At 29.8% G+C, this 15,806-nt stretch overlaps 1 protein-coding gene across 2 annotated transcripts in view; it reads right to left on the bottom strand.

Annotated features, from left to right (window-relative positions):
* Window positions 1-15,806, bottom strand: part of LOC107444081 (uncharacterized) — a 62,590-nt gene that overhangs the window by 12,509 nt on the left and 34,275 nt on the right. Inside the window, exon 1 of one of the 2 annotated variants that reach the window (XM_016058894.4) lies at window positions 3,207-3,305. The exons of the other annotated variant lie outside the window; for it this stretch is intronic. Within the exon in view, the coding sequence (XP_015914380.3) occupies window positions 3,207-3,209 (3 nt within the window). The 5' untranslated portion in view covers window positions 3,210-3,305. Of the gene's footprint in view, window positions 1-3,206; window positions 3,306-15,806 lie in introns of those variants that run through there. 2 annotated transcript variants of the gene reach the window in all.

The following is a 15,806-nucleotide window of genomic DNA, read 5'->3' as shown; positions in this document are numbered from 1 at the left end:
GTATAAAATCCTTCATCTTGATTTGAGAGCATATAAGGAAGTACTTTTACTTTCGTTACTTGTACCGCCGGTACAAGTAAAAATTACGTACTTTTACTTGTACTTCGCTACTTTTTAAATTTAGTACTTTTACTTGTACTTACGTTACATTTTTAGAGAAAAAGTATAAGTATTTGTAACGGAAATGTCGAATGAAATCGTTACTTTTTTCTAAAACTCGGTAAGCTTTCTACAAAATAAAAAAATTACATTAAAAAAAGTTTGCTGCTGGTCTGGTATCTTGCATCAAATTTAATTGGTAGGAAGAAAAAGCTACGGTGGAGGCTACAAGAAAATTGGAAAGAATTGTCCAAGCTGAACACACTGCTATAACTAATAACGTAACAGAAAAAAAACAGGGATTTTAAATTTTCTAAAGCTGAAAACATCATGCCAATCACCAGCGACAGAAGAATTTATGACATGCATGAGCTCAAATGTCGAAACGGAAAGCATATCAATTTTGAATCGATAATCGTAAAAAAATTATATGTGAAATATAATACTGCAGTACCTTCTAGTGCTCCCGAGGAGCGCTTATTCAGCGTGGCTAAGCACGTTCTGAGAAATTCTCGCAGCAGACTCAGTGACACCACTTTCGAAATGCAATTATTTTGCAAAATGAATAAAAATATTAATTAGCAAGTTATTTTCATTCATTTTCGAGTTTTATGCATTTATTTAATACCTTTTAAATAAAAAATGTTGGATTTTGTTATTACGTTTTTCCCTTTTCTTTTTGAACTCACTAATAATAAATTTTTGTCTTAATACATTTTTCACTAAATACATTTTTACCTAGTACATTTTTTACTAATATTATGTTTATGCCCGACCTTGTCAAACAACTCCCAGTCAAATCTCTAAGAACTTCAGAACTATTTGTGCAATTGAAAATTATTATAATTACTATTTTAACTCTTGAAAAGTCGAAGGTATTAATTTAGCCACTGATACTAAAATCTGTTTACAAATTTTAATAATTCCATTAGGCAGAAATGTTCGGAAAATGATTTTCTCGCATGACTCCAGCATTAGCCATTGTTACAAATAAGACTGTAGACTGTTCTGTTTAAACTTATACTGCACATTCAATTATTTTTTACTAGCTCAGAGATCACAAAGCTATCTGAAACCTCGTGTTTGCTTTGTTTATGTTTGTGCTTTTGAAACGCGTTTCTATAGAGTAAAACAAATTTAAATCAATGGTAATTTAAATAAATAAAAAAATAAACTAAAAATTGAAATCAATAGATAAAATTTCTTTTTCGTGCAAATCCATAAAAAGTTTGATATTAAAATAATATTTGATTTTAAAATTATATTATACGATTATATTATAAAATTATATTACAATATTCTTCCGAATTTAAAAATAAATTAATGTCCATAACTTTCAAAATTAAAAATAATTAAATAAATAACAACAATTTTGCAAAGACATTAAAGAACATAAGATTATTATTCAACAAAATTTTAGATTACTTTGAATTTTCGATTTCCTAGAAATGTACTTTCAAATCGTTACTTTTTTTGTTTAATACTTGTACTTTTTACTCGTTACTTTTTAAAATAAGAACTTTCTACTTTTTACTCGTTACTTTTTTTAAAAACACTTGTACTTTTACTCGTTACTTTTTAAAAGTAACGTTGCCATATATGTTTGAGAGTGATATTTCGAATAAATTTTATGTAAGTAACTAATGTAAGACAGCAGACCTTCACTTTTCGTTACAATCTATACTTCACTAAAAAAATATGTAATGAATAAAGAATAATAAATTTTAGGAAAATGATTTAGATCTTTTATGTATATATTACAATTCAAAAGCAATTTTCTACTAATTTTGTTTTCATTAAAGAAAATAAGATAAATCAATATTATTTTAGGAAGGTCATTAATTAGCGGTTTTTCAACATAATTATATATTATAATAAATTGAAATCTTTAAGTTAGTATATTAAAATAGAGGACTTAATATTCACTAAATAAATGCGAATATAAACTAAAAAACTCAATTTTAAAATATAATATATACGGAAAAGCAAATATTTTAAGAAAGTAAGAAAATTTTCATCTACTTTTAAGTTAATTTATAATTTTTAAGTACAAAAAGTATTATTATTTACTACTTTTTAAAGTATAAAAATTCGATGATATGAAGATAATCTAAAAGAAGATTTCAGTTTAAAAATATTTTTTATAAAACGTTGTTTATCATAAATCTTATGTAAATCATATTTTTAAATGCAATTAAATTATTAATTTTTAATTTAAAACAAAATTAAAAATTGCAGCTCACTATATTGCCTAAAACTACTTTTGCCTGAATTTACTATATAAAATATTTTTTCCCTCAGTAAAGCACAACTCATACAGTTTTAAAAATTCATTAAATAAAAGTTCTTATTCAATTAAAACTCTTTTAGAAAGTACTACATCAAGGCCATAATAATAATCTTAATATACTACAATAAGTACTTACATTCTTTTGAAAAATAACGCTTATAAGTCCTTAATGTAGTATCTTCAGAACTTGGTGTTCTTTTTACAAAATATGAATATAAAACATCAAACATAAACATTGAATTTAGTATAGTAATAAATGGTCTTTCATCCAACATTGAATTGAAATTTTTTGATCATCTTTAAGCTTGAAATTCTTTTTTTGTAACAGCAGAACAGATTTCGCTCAGTTTTAAAAAAAATCATTAACTCAAAAATACTAAAATTTATAAAAAGAAAGTTGCTAAATGAAGGTTTTAAAATAATTGGCGATAGCCTGCTAGGTTTTTACGTTTATTGTTAAGTGTTTTGCGTTTTTTTAAAGATACGTTATAAGTCCTTAATGCAGTATCTTTCGAGCTTAGTAATCTCTATAGAAAATGTGAATATAAAATATTAAACACAAATACAAATTCAGTGCATATGAAACAACGTATGAAGTATCTTTTTAATACGATAAGAATAAATTTTCTTTCACATTCAATTGAAAATTATAATATAAAAATTTACTGCTGTAATTAATATAATTCAAAAAAATTCTAAAAATAAAAGTTGCTTATATTATGGTTTATGTATAAGACATATTTTTAAATGCATACAATTATTATTTTTTTTTATAATAAAAAAGGAAAGAACATAAGCTAAAAACATATAAACTCACCATATTGTTTTAAGAAACTTTCACCTTAACTTAGAACTTTCTTAATCCTTTCTTCTCACAGTAAACATGCTTCAATTGTTACCAATATCTTGATCAGCGTTGCTTTTTAAACACGGAAAATCCCTTTTTTCTCCTTCCCAGAATCCCCCGCGGCATTCGTGCGAGACAGAAACAAGTACAACTGACCACCTTTTCTTCTAAAAACTCATCCCAAAAACGAAACAAGAAAAACGGAAAATTGAAATGAAAACACAATTCAGACTCTCTTTTTTGACGATGGGTCAGATGAAATCTTTTTTTTTTCTTTACTTTTAAGTTTAAAGGAAATGATACCATCCAGTGGCTTACATTATAGAAAATGGTTTAATTGATCGTCTGATTGTTTTTAGACAAATTAACATTTATTTGAAGATTGTTTTAACTATAAAAATTGGTTTGTCATAACTTGTCATTAACGCAGTGTTAAAAACTACGAAATGTTTTTTTTTCCTTCTATTTAACCTTGCGGTACCAATGCTCTATAATTGAATTGCATTACATTGTATCAATTGAATTTCAGCAACAAATAAGTAAATTTTTAAACAAATTTTTAACAAGTTTTTTCTTCCTGAAAGAATGTAGTCAATTCCTAATAAGCTTATCATGAATATAAAAGTACTTTTTTTTTTTTTTACTTTATGAAGTTTGTCAAACTTTTTGAAGCACAGCACTTTCTTTAATACTTTCGACACTAAGTCGACGGAATTTTCTTGCAGGTCCTCGACGGGATAGATTGAGGACAGATTGACTAATGAGGATTGATCGGGATAGATTGAGGATAAAAATGTGAAATAACATTAATGTTATTAAAAATATCATGAATATAATGAAAAATAATAGAATGCATTAGAGGAAGGGTTCCCATTTTTTTTCCGGCAACCGTAACTGATCATCTTTCGTTCGACTTTACCCTGACTTTTTAAATAAAGTACTCGAAGAAAGTTTCGAACGTATTTACCAATATAAAAAGGAATGAGCCGCGATAGCTCAGGGGATAGAGCGTTCGCCTTCCAATGAGGCGAACCGGGTTCGAATCCCAGTCGATGCGAATTCCGCATCCGATTTGCACCGACCACAGTGCTGACGTGAAATATCCTCATTGGCAGACGGATAACGGGTTAGAGTTCCTTTGCTGTCAGGCTAACCGTGGGAGGTTCTCGTGGTCTTCCTCTCCATGCAAAGCAAATGCGGGTCAGCTCCATCAAAAAATCCTCCAAGAAGGCAAATTTCTCCCAATACTCGATCTAGGAGTACCCTTGTCTTCTGGACTGGGTTCAAAATTACAAAGCTACGGATTTGAACATTAGTAGTCGTAAACCCATAAAATTGGGTCGGCTGTTCAACGACGGTTATAAAATAAAATAAAATGAAATAAAATAAAATAAAATAAAATAAAATAAAATAAAATAAAATAAAATAAAAAGGAATGGGAGCCGTGATGACTCAGGGGATAAAGAGTTCACCATCCAATGCGGTGAGCCGGGGTCAAATCCCAGCAATAACTGGTCGATACGAATTCCTCACACGGCTCGCACCTACCACAGTGCTGACGTAAAATATCCTTAGTGGTAAACAGATCATGGGTTAGAGTCCCCTTGCCGACAAGCTAACGTTGGGATGTTTTCGTGGATTTCCTCTCCATGTAACTCAAATGCGGGTTAGTTCTATCATAAAGTCCACCAAGAAGGAAAATTTCTCCCACTACTTGATGCAGAAATTCCTTCGTCTTCTGGAATGGGTTCAAAAGTACAGAGAACTACGGATTTGAACATTAGTAGTCATAAACCCAAAAATTGGGTTGGTTGTACAACGACGGTTATAAAATAAAATAAAAGGAATGGGAGCCGTGGTGACCATAAAGTTTACGGTAAAGAATTTTTTTACTTTTACGTTTTCGAAACCATTTACAACTACTATGGTTAAAAATCACGAATACAAAACTAAGCAGTTTTTATACCATTTACAACTAGCATGGCTTCAAAGCCGTACAAAATAAATTTAACTGGATTTGGGGATAGATTTATAGGGCAACCATTTATGCGGGAATGAGAGTATTTTATTCTCATAGCCCAGTTAAACAAATTAGGAGTGTACGACAACTGGAAACTCTGTTGAAAGGAGTGGAGGAAGTATTGTGATGTCAACACTGAGACTAGAACTCTCATTCTGTCGGTCAGGAGATTGACAGATTAGCAATCTCGGCTGTAGTATGTAGTCAGCAAGGAACTAAGGAGCTTCATTATGTGGATCTAGATTAGATGAAAGCAGTTAATAAATGTTTTTTTTTCACAATTAACTGTTTGAATACCACCGTATTTATAGTTATTTGACTGTTTTGTTTGAATATGGTAAAATAGCAATTAAATGAATAGTTATTTAACCACTTCAACGGAGAAACTTCTAACATCGGACAATGGTCTTTCATATGTTGCTTTCATGTCATCGATAATAGAGAAACTGTTGCAGAATAATTTGTTATTTCAAAACTCTCCAACTCTGCCGAATTTTATTTTATTTAAAAAGTTTGAAAAAAAAATTTAAATAAAACAACGACGATCTTTCTATCGAATTTAAAATTGCGTTCTTTTTTAATTTCAAAGCCGTGTTTTTGAATTAATTAAAGCGAATGGACATAAAACGATATTCAACAGCAAAACGTAACAAAATATTAAACAATTTATTATAATATTAAACAATTCATTATTAAACAAATTTAGAAATTATTATTTAACTTGCGCTCCTCATCAAAATTGTTTTAATATTGGTATTTGTTATGTGATTAAAACTGAACATTTTACAATGAAAGAGAAAGACAAGTTTTGAGCCAACGATTGTATATATCAGGCGATTCTATAATCATTTTCTAATTTTTATCTTCTTTTTTCAAATTTTTTTATTATTTTATTTTTATATTTTTGAATGAAATAATTGGCAGGAAGATAAAAACGTTATTCTAAATCAATGATTTATAAATTTTGCTAAATTTTAAAATTGATTAAAATTTATATACACCGAAGAGCCATTATATTATGACCACCCTCCATCTATAACAATGGGCTCGCCCAGGTTTTTATGGTTTCTCGCACAGGAACAATGTTTTCATGGGGCACATTAGAGCCCATAATCCTCATAGAACAATCCCTGACGTCTGCAAGCTACTTGAACATAGTTGCAGACCAGGTTCACCCATTCATGGCAACAGTTTTTCCTGCGGGGGATGGTGTTTACCAACAGGATAATGCACCACGTCATAAGGGTCGAATCGTCATGGATTGGTTCGAGGAACGTTCCAGTGACTTTCAAGTCATGTCTTGGCTCCCAAATTCACCTGACCTTAATCCAATAGAGCATTTGAGGTCCTACTTGGAAAACCAAATTCGTGCTGCCACGCTACCCCCTCGCAATGTGAGGGAATTGTAGGACTAGTTGGTGAGCGTTTGGTACCAGATACCCCAGACTACCTATCAGCACCTTGTGGAATCAATGCCATGGCGGGTGCTAGCTGTTTTGAGGGCTAAAGATGGTCCTACATGTTATTAGCAAGGTGGTCATAATGTAATGGCTCTGCGATGTATATATATATATATATATATATATATATATATATATATATATATATATATATATATATATATATATATATATATATATATATATATATATATATAATCTTAGGATAATTATTCTTTATTCAGAAATATCGCATTTATAGCAATAGATGTGTCTTGATAACGACTATTTGCTTTTACCATTCTTGTTTCTCTACCATTTAGTTTTTTATTTTATTCATGTTTTTCATGTTAATTTGTGTATATATATATATATATATATATATATATATATATATATATATATATATATATATATATATATATATTTAAAAAAAGGAGTTGAATTTTAGAAAGAATTAGCATTCTTATTTCCGTAATACCTATATTAAAACCGACTTTCGCGTTTCAAACAGCTCTCAAATCATTGATTTGAAAAATTAGTATTACTAAAAATTATTTTGATTTTCATATATCTTATTTCATGTTAACTTACCACTTTGGAACGAAAAGTTTAAAACTGTCTTTAAAAAATGTCCAAATATAAAGATAATTTTTTTTATATGTATGTTAACATTTGAGTACAAAAATCGTCAACCATGTAGTCAAATAATTTAAGAAACATTACTTTTGAATGGGAAATTCGGGTTATTTAATTTTTATCATTAACGATGGTAGTTTTTCTCTGAATATATAGCGAAAAAGTACATAAAAAAATAACGCCTTATAAAGTTAATTAAAAATAATACTTTGATTGGAAAATCGCTTCAGTTAGTTTTTATTCCGGGATGCATATCATAATAGAATTCCTACTAAATTCATTAAAAATATAATAATAAAAATTTGGTTGAAAGAAATTGTTATTTGATTTTTGCCGTAGACGCAAAATTCTTAAACCTCTCTTGGGATAAAAACTGCTTCACTCTATTTGACAATAAAATGAACCACTATTCAATTTTTACGTGCTAATAAAAAATAAAAAAAAAATACAATGGCTACAATTCACGAATAAATTCTTTTTTTCTCATTCTTTCGCTTCGAAAAGGATTAATTTTCTAATAAATATCATAACAAAACACAAACTAAATTCAATAAGAAATATTACATTTGAATGAAAAATTCTATTTATTTTGTCAAAGGCACTTGTTTTATCTTTAATGATTTCCGAATAAACATCATAACAACAGGTCAACTACATTAATTAAAAAAAAACTATTAATTTTAATTAGAAAATTCCTTTTATTTCATTTTTATCACCAACACATCTATATCAATGAGAGCCAATGGCTCTGGGGATAGGGCGTTCGTCTTCCAATGAGGTGAACCGGGTTCAAATCCCGGCGATGGCTGGCGAATGCGAATTCCGCATCCGGCCAACACCACCCCTATCTCGGTGGTGTTGATCCGGCTTGCATCGACCACGGTGCTGACGTGAAATATCCTCAGTGGTAGAAGGATCATGGGTTAGAATCCTCTTGCTGTCAGGCTAACCGTGGGAGGTTCGCGTGGTCTTCCCCTTTATGTATTGTAAATGCGGGTTAGTTCCCTCAAAAAGTCCTCCACGAAGGCAAATTTATCCCAATCCTGGATCTAGGAGGTCCCTTGTCTTCTGGATTGGGCTCAAAATTACAAAGCTACGGATTTGAACATTAGTAGTCATAAACCCAAAAATTGGGTAGGTTACTTTATTATATTGGTCGACGGTTATAAAGTAAAATAAAATAAAAGGAATGGGAGCCATGGTGACCATAAAGTTTACGGTAAAGAATTTTTTTTTACTTTTACGTTTTCGAAACCATTTACAGCTACTATGGGTAAAAGTCACAAATACAAAACTAAGCAGTTTTTATACCATTTACAGCTAGCATGGCTTCAAAGCCGCAAAAAATAAAATTAACTGGATTTGGGAATAGTTTAGCAGATTGATTGTAAAATTACAAGGCTACGTAAATGAACATTAGAAGTCGTAAACTACAAAATTGGATCAGCTGTGCAACGACGGTTATTTTAAAAAAAAAAAATCAATGAAAAAAAATATAAATTTTTAATGGAAAATTTGTTTTATTTCATTCTGTCATTAACACTTGTTTTTACTCTAATACCTTGCGGATAAATATCATACTGAAACGCCCAATAAATTCGATAAAAATAATATAATCTTCCAACTACCGGCTCGTCTATTAATAGTTAAGTATCTAAAGGAAGGAAATTAGCGCACGATAACCGACAATTGGTGAGAGCCTCAGCGAAATCCCCCTATTTAGGATATTTTCCACTTGACTGGGCTTAACTACAATTTAAGTGAAAGCAGGAAAGTTGTCGATCAAGGATTCCTAAATGAACTTTTTATCGTTTATGTTCACAGATTTTGAACAATTTTTTAACGGAAGCGATTAGGTGGATACAATTTGATATACGAACAATTTTAAAGGGGATGAGCTAATGATATAACATTGGGCTATTATACTCTGGGCAGGAAGATAGTGAAATCCTGACCGTAACTTTCGATGTTCAACGGCGGTTAAGAGTTTTTTTCTCGACACGAGTTGTACATTAATTTTACTGATCGCCTTATTCTCTTTTGTTATTCAGTTTCCATTTTATGTTTTGGATTGCTTTACAATAACATAAAATGGCAGCGAAAGAACTAAATTTGGAAATAAACGCTTTAATTAAAATAAAAAGAAAAAATGTCTTTTTTCATAAAGTTTTGAAATTGCAGTAGAATATTTGAAGATTACATGGGCTTGGTTATGTATACCATTAGGGACAAGTGAGATGTTTCGAAAAATAATGACAAATCTCAGCAGACTTCAAACTTTCAGAAAAAGTACGATAGTATGATTTTGCTACTGTTTCTCCTATATCGGAACAATTAGAATCGTCCGAATCACCCCTAGTGACCATAGGAACGTTATTTAGGATATTCCATTTTTAGAATTCGAGAAACCTGAAAAAAATCAGTCATTTAGTATTTTTTATTTTAATTACTATTATTTTCTAGATACTTCAAGTTTTATTCATGAATAACAATGATTAGAGGAAGGTCATGTACGCTCATCAACTATTTTGATCGTTTGGTAGTTTTTATTAAAGGAAACAACCAAAGTCTAGCTTCAAGGGATAGAAAAAAATCTCTTTAATCAAACTTAAACTGCTGCTCCATTATAAACACAAAACTATATGGTAGTATTTTTTTCTAGAAATTTTAAAATCTTATCTCCCTACTTTTTAAAATTTTTGTATTGGTTATTCTAGCACTAAACAGATATACTATATAGGCTGTTACAAAAAGTTGATCCAGCCAGAGATCGTTGAACTCAAACGTTGCAAATCATTTAATTATATCATTTACTACCAGCAAAAATTCGAATGAAATTGGAAAATTTACGTAATTTAGTCATTTCAATACGCCCTAGACTTAGAATGCCGTGTCTGAGATCAGGCAAATTCTTTTTTTCTTAATTAATAAAATTCAAACTACTTTTTAATTGCCCTGTCTGTTATAGTTGAAAAACGTGATTCGTTCTATAGTATGATCTACTATTGTTTTCTTTTGGACTACAAATTTATTCAAACACAAAATAATTTTTTAAGAAACTAAACTATAGGAATTTTGTGTCACTACCTTTGGGCTACGTTCTGTTTACAAACTCTTGGGCTATGTTCTGTTTACTAGCTCTCGGGCTATGTTCTGACCCCGTTATAACATTTAAGGCTTCGATTTATGATTCAATATCGGTAAGATAAGTATTTCTGAGGGTACCTAAAGCTAACACAGCAGTTCTGCCATTAATATGTTGTAAGTGATTTGAAAGAGTGCTATGTTCTGACCCCGTTATAACATTTAAGGCTTCGATTTATGATTCAATATCGGTAAGATAAGTATTTCTGAGGGTACCTAATGCTAACAGAGCAGTTCTGCCATTAATATGTTGTAAGTGATTTGAAAGAATGCTACGTTCTCACCCCGTTATAACATTTAAGGCTTCGATTTATGATTCAATATCGGTAAAGATAAGTATTTCTGAGGGTACCTAATGCTAACACAGCAGTTCTGCCATTAATATGTTGTAAGTGATTTGAAAGAATGCAAAACCAGTTTTCACTAGACAATTAATATTTAATTTAGTCTGCAAGTAATCCTGATGTTATCATTAAATCTGTGTTATCAAAAAAGTAAGAGTTGAAAACTGAGGATCTTTACGATAGTTGTCTGTATTACATTTCATTAACATTTTATTCGCAATTGAAAAGCTCAGTTTTGAAATTATTTCAGCTCACACAAATAATTTTATGAGTTTACGACTACTAATGTTCATCTCGGTAGCCTTGTAATTTTGAACCCTATCCAGAAGACAAGGGAACTCCTGGATCGAGTATTGGGAGAAATTTGATTTCGTGGAGAACTTTTTGATGGAGCTAACCCGCATTTGCGTTACATGGAGAGGAAGACAACGAGAACCTCCCACGGTTAGCCAGGCGGCAAGGGGACTCTAACCCATGATCTGTCAGCCACTGAGAATATTTCACGTCAGCTCTGTGGTCGGTGCAAGCCGGATGCGGAATTCGTATTGACTGGGATTCGATCCCGGTTCGCCTCATTGGAAGGCGAACGCTCTATCCCCTGAGTCATCGCGGCTCGCACACAAATAATTGTAAAATCTGCAGTTTAAACTGAAAATAATTCAGTTCATATAAAAAGCAAATTCTACTAAATACTTTTAATACTGAAAATTTAAGTTCTAAAGAAATGTACACTTTCTATTCCTTTCAATGGGTAAATAATAAATACTTATGTCTAGATTATTCAAATAATTTGGGTTTTACATCCAATGAAATGAAAATTTTGATACAATCTGATATGTTTGCCAGAACGATATATTTTTCCAAAAAAAATTTACAACTTTTTGTTTGAAAGTATATAATTTTTTGTAATTTTACTTAAAATAATGAAAAGAAAGAAAAGACGCATGTTATGCATGAGTTTTATAATTGCATTTTAATCCCATCACAAACATTTGAATAATTCATGATTTACAGATGCGCGATTTGCTCGAAGCCATGAGTATTATAACGAAATTCCTTGTTGATTTAATCAAAGTGATTTAAGTATTCGATTTAAATTTTTTTCTAGTTTATTCTCATATCTTTCTTAACAACGAGAACAAAATTGAGAAAAGTACCGAAAGATGTTTTTTTGCATTTGAGATTCCAACAAAATATTCATTCATTGAAGGTAGAATTATAGAATTTTTAAAGACATTAAAACTTTTTTTAATTATAAATATTTAATTATGAATTATTTTGAATAAAATGTCCATATGAGTAATTAAAAATCAACGATATAGTTTGAAGTGGGTATTTTTATTGAAAAAAAACACAGCAATTAATTTTAATTCTAAATTTAAATTGATGTCTCTGCTACTGATACTCTTATTCTTAAACTATTTTATCTCTATACTATTTTATCTACAGTTAAAGTGTTTGAAATTTCTGCAAAAATATGCTTTGTATGCTTTAATATGTTTGAAAGTAAGCTTTTAACTAGCACAATTTTAAAACGCGTCTATAGTTTTTTTTTTGGCCGATTTAAGAATTATAAATAGTTAAAAGTTATTTTATTTTATTTAAGGCGTAATTTTAATTAAAAATATCATGTGTCTTGGTCAGTAAAATTTTAGTTGCTCTGTTTTAATTTATAGCGAGTAAAGGGTAATCGAAATTTGCATGATTTTTAAATACAATTAACAGCTCTTAGACAAAATTAAGAAAGACGAACAAAATTTTACAGCATGCAAAGAAACGCAATTTCAACAAAATTATTCATAAGGTTTTGGATGTATTTTTAGCGAGTTTTATGTTTTTAAAGATTAAAAGAATTGAATCTTTGCTTTACTGTAATTCCCAATTAAAAAAAAAGGTTTATTCCCACATTAAAGAAGGAATGTTTATTTCCCAATAACTTTATTTCCCCAAAAAAGGATTATTTGTAGAAAAGATTATTTTTCAGTTAAATAAGGAATGCATGTGATTCTAAGGATTTATAATTTTTTCAAAACGCAAACAATTATCTCATACAACTACAGCAAGGATTCCATAGTTGTCACCATTTAACTTTTATTTCCCAAGGCTTCTTTAAACATCTTAATCATATAGAAAATGGTATGCATTAAATATTTCTTAAGACCATTCTTCAAAAATCTTTCTTCTCCTCCCCCCCCCCAAAAAAAAAGCGTCAGTGCTTTAATTTTGAAGCAAAATCTTAATTTTAAACTAAATTTACTAGAATGAATTTATTTCGAATAAATAAAAATTTGCGTCAAAAATATGTTGTTATTAGTCTATTTCAGAAAGATAACATGATAACTGATAGCATTGATTACTACCACAACATATAAATGATAATATAGGTAGGTATCAAATTTAATTTGGTAACTGGATACCTACAAGTGAGTCATAGTATTAGATAGTGATATTTGTCGACAATCAGGTTCGACCCACATGCGTAACGTCGCCTATAGGTAACTAATTAAATATAATTTAAATCACGTGGATAGGCATAAACACTTCACTTCATCTCCAATTGCAAGTATTCGATAAAATAACAAAAAATCAATCATCTTCAATCAAAATCTTACTGAGTTTTCAATTTGGCTGTTTTTTCTTTGTCTGGTATTTAAATAAATTGTATTCCAATGGGTTAGTTCTCTTAATTAACTTTCTTGTAAGAGATGAAAAAAAAAAGAAACATAAGTCACGTAATTCAAGCAACGAAATACTAAGCAGCTAAAAAAATATTAAACCATGAAAAAAAAAATCCTTTCATGCAGTACATAAATTACAATCCTTGGCCAAATTACAAGAAGCACAAAGATTCTAAGTAAAATCTTAATTATTAGTGTATACTATACATCTTTATTGTTTTTACGCGACTGAAACCGGTTTGCACTTGTTTACGTTCGTGTATCAATTGGTTAAATTCGACGATATATAATATAAATTCGACGATTGTATAAATTAGACGATATATATCACAAAAATATAGAATATTTATTATATCAGGTATTATATTATAATAATTAGACCAAATTATTAGACGCACTGTAGTGTTTTAATAATTGCACGCTTTCCACGAGTTGATATGCAATACATTTATAATTAAACATACTTATAATGGATTTTTATTCAGGAGATTTTTTATATACTTCCTATATGTATTTATTTTCAGCGTATTGCATTACAATGTTAACCAATTGACACAAGAACATAAACAAGTGTAAACCGGTTTCAGCAGTATAAAAATTATAAAGCTGTATAGTAGCTCCTTTACACAAAATCTTATAGTGCGTCTAAGTTTTTGCATACACCCTTTTTAAAATTCTTTGTTTAAGATTGTTTTCCTCAATTCTGGAAGAAAAAAAAACTAGAATTTGAATTAAGGAGTCACCGATCGTTACGCTTGATAGCTCCCCCTGAATAGAATTACGGATATTCTCTTTAGAATACAGACATTCTGAACTTTGACTTAGACGTAGAATGGTATCCTTACATCGACGACAAGAAAATTCTAGAGATCGGTAATTCCTTCCTCAATTTCCGCTATTGTCAGAAAAACTTGAGTAATTATTTTTATTGCATAAAAAACAAATAATCAGTGAATTTTCACATTCAAATACAAAAAGACTTAGACGATATTAGCTAGAGCGACTTACAATGGAACAAGATGAAAATTTTTGACAGCTTAAACTCGAAAACCGCTAATTAGCAAATTTACTAGATAATCATCTAGAGTGATTCGTTAAAGTGCGGAATCAAGAGTTAACAGCATTTTATCTAGGTTATACGCACATTAATGGCTACAGTATCGTTAAAGCTCAAAAGTGATTCTATCAACTATTTTGTTAACAGTCTGATCATGTTAATTTTTTTATTCCTTAGATATTGAAAGAATGATTATATAATATTATATTTACTTAATTGTTATAATATTTTAAACCGTTTAATTCTTTGAAGATTTGGAGTTTTTTAACTGATTGATGATTGATTCAATCAACTAAATCATTGATTATACTAATTTTTGATCTTTTAGATGTCAAAAAATAAATGAATAACGTCATGTTAATTAAGCGTACAGAAATTTTGCTCTTGAATACAGAATTCTCATTTTTACTTTAACGAGTGGTTAGTAGGTAATTTGCAGATTATCTAAGGAGGTAATTTGAAAAAAAGGGAAAAAAGTTTCGGCTCTTCAGCAAATTCCTCGAATTAATCAGCACATCATTTAGGTAATTGGTAGAAAAACTCATTCATGCTTTTTGGCGCTAATATATATTTTTTATTCTTTTATATGATACTTGATTTCTTTAAAAAATAATAAGAACTTATGGGTGAATTTTCAATGTTGCATTAAACATTGCACATTTTAAAAAAATTAGTTTTTTCGGTGTAGGGGGGACTTTTTTAAATCATCTACGTTGAATCAAGCTAAACAGTGTGAAAAAAGTGCGTATAAATTTCAGCAATATATCCGTAAGTCATTTTAAAGAGTTATGACGTTGTAAGTTAGTTAGTTGCTATAGCCAGTAAATTAATAAGAAACCTATGAGTTGTTTATTCAAATACGGTACTCTTTCCTCACTTGGGCTGTTTCACTTTTTCTTCATGGTTAATTTGAGGTAATGAATGTTCAGTTAGAACTTAACACTATCGAATTCTTTAAGTGTTTTGCCTTATTTAGGAGGATAAGGATCACGCGACCCAAAATTACCCGACGTATTGGCCGACAATCACGAGAACTCCAGACACCAGACTTCGGTGCTCACAATAACTGTGGTTACGCTTCGAATGAGGGTCATATAATAATAATTTAAAGTTTCTCCGCTGAAAATAAAGCTTTGAAGCTAATTATATATTTACACATGTAAAATGTTTGAAAAATAATATTAAAATTACATAGTATAACAGAACAACACAAAATTATCGATATCTTTAATTCATACGATAAAATAAG

Source organism: Parasteatoda tepidariorum, chromosome 9 (assembly GCF_982258835.1).
Source record: "Parasteatoda tepidariorum strain Cologne lab strain chromosome 9, Ptep-v5.0, whole genome shotgun sequence".
Taxonomy (NCBI): Eukaryota; Metazoa; Arthropoda; class Arachnida; order Araneae; family Theridiidae; genus Parasteatoda; species Parasteatoda tepidariorum.
This window is presented reverse-complemented; position numbering and strand designations above follow the sequence as displayed.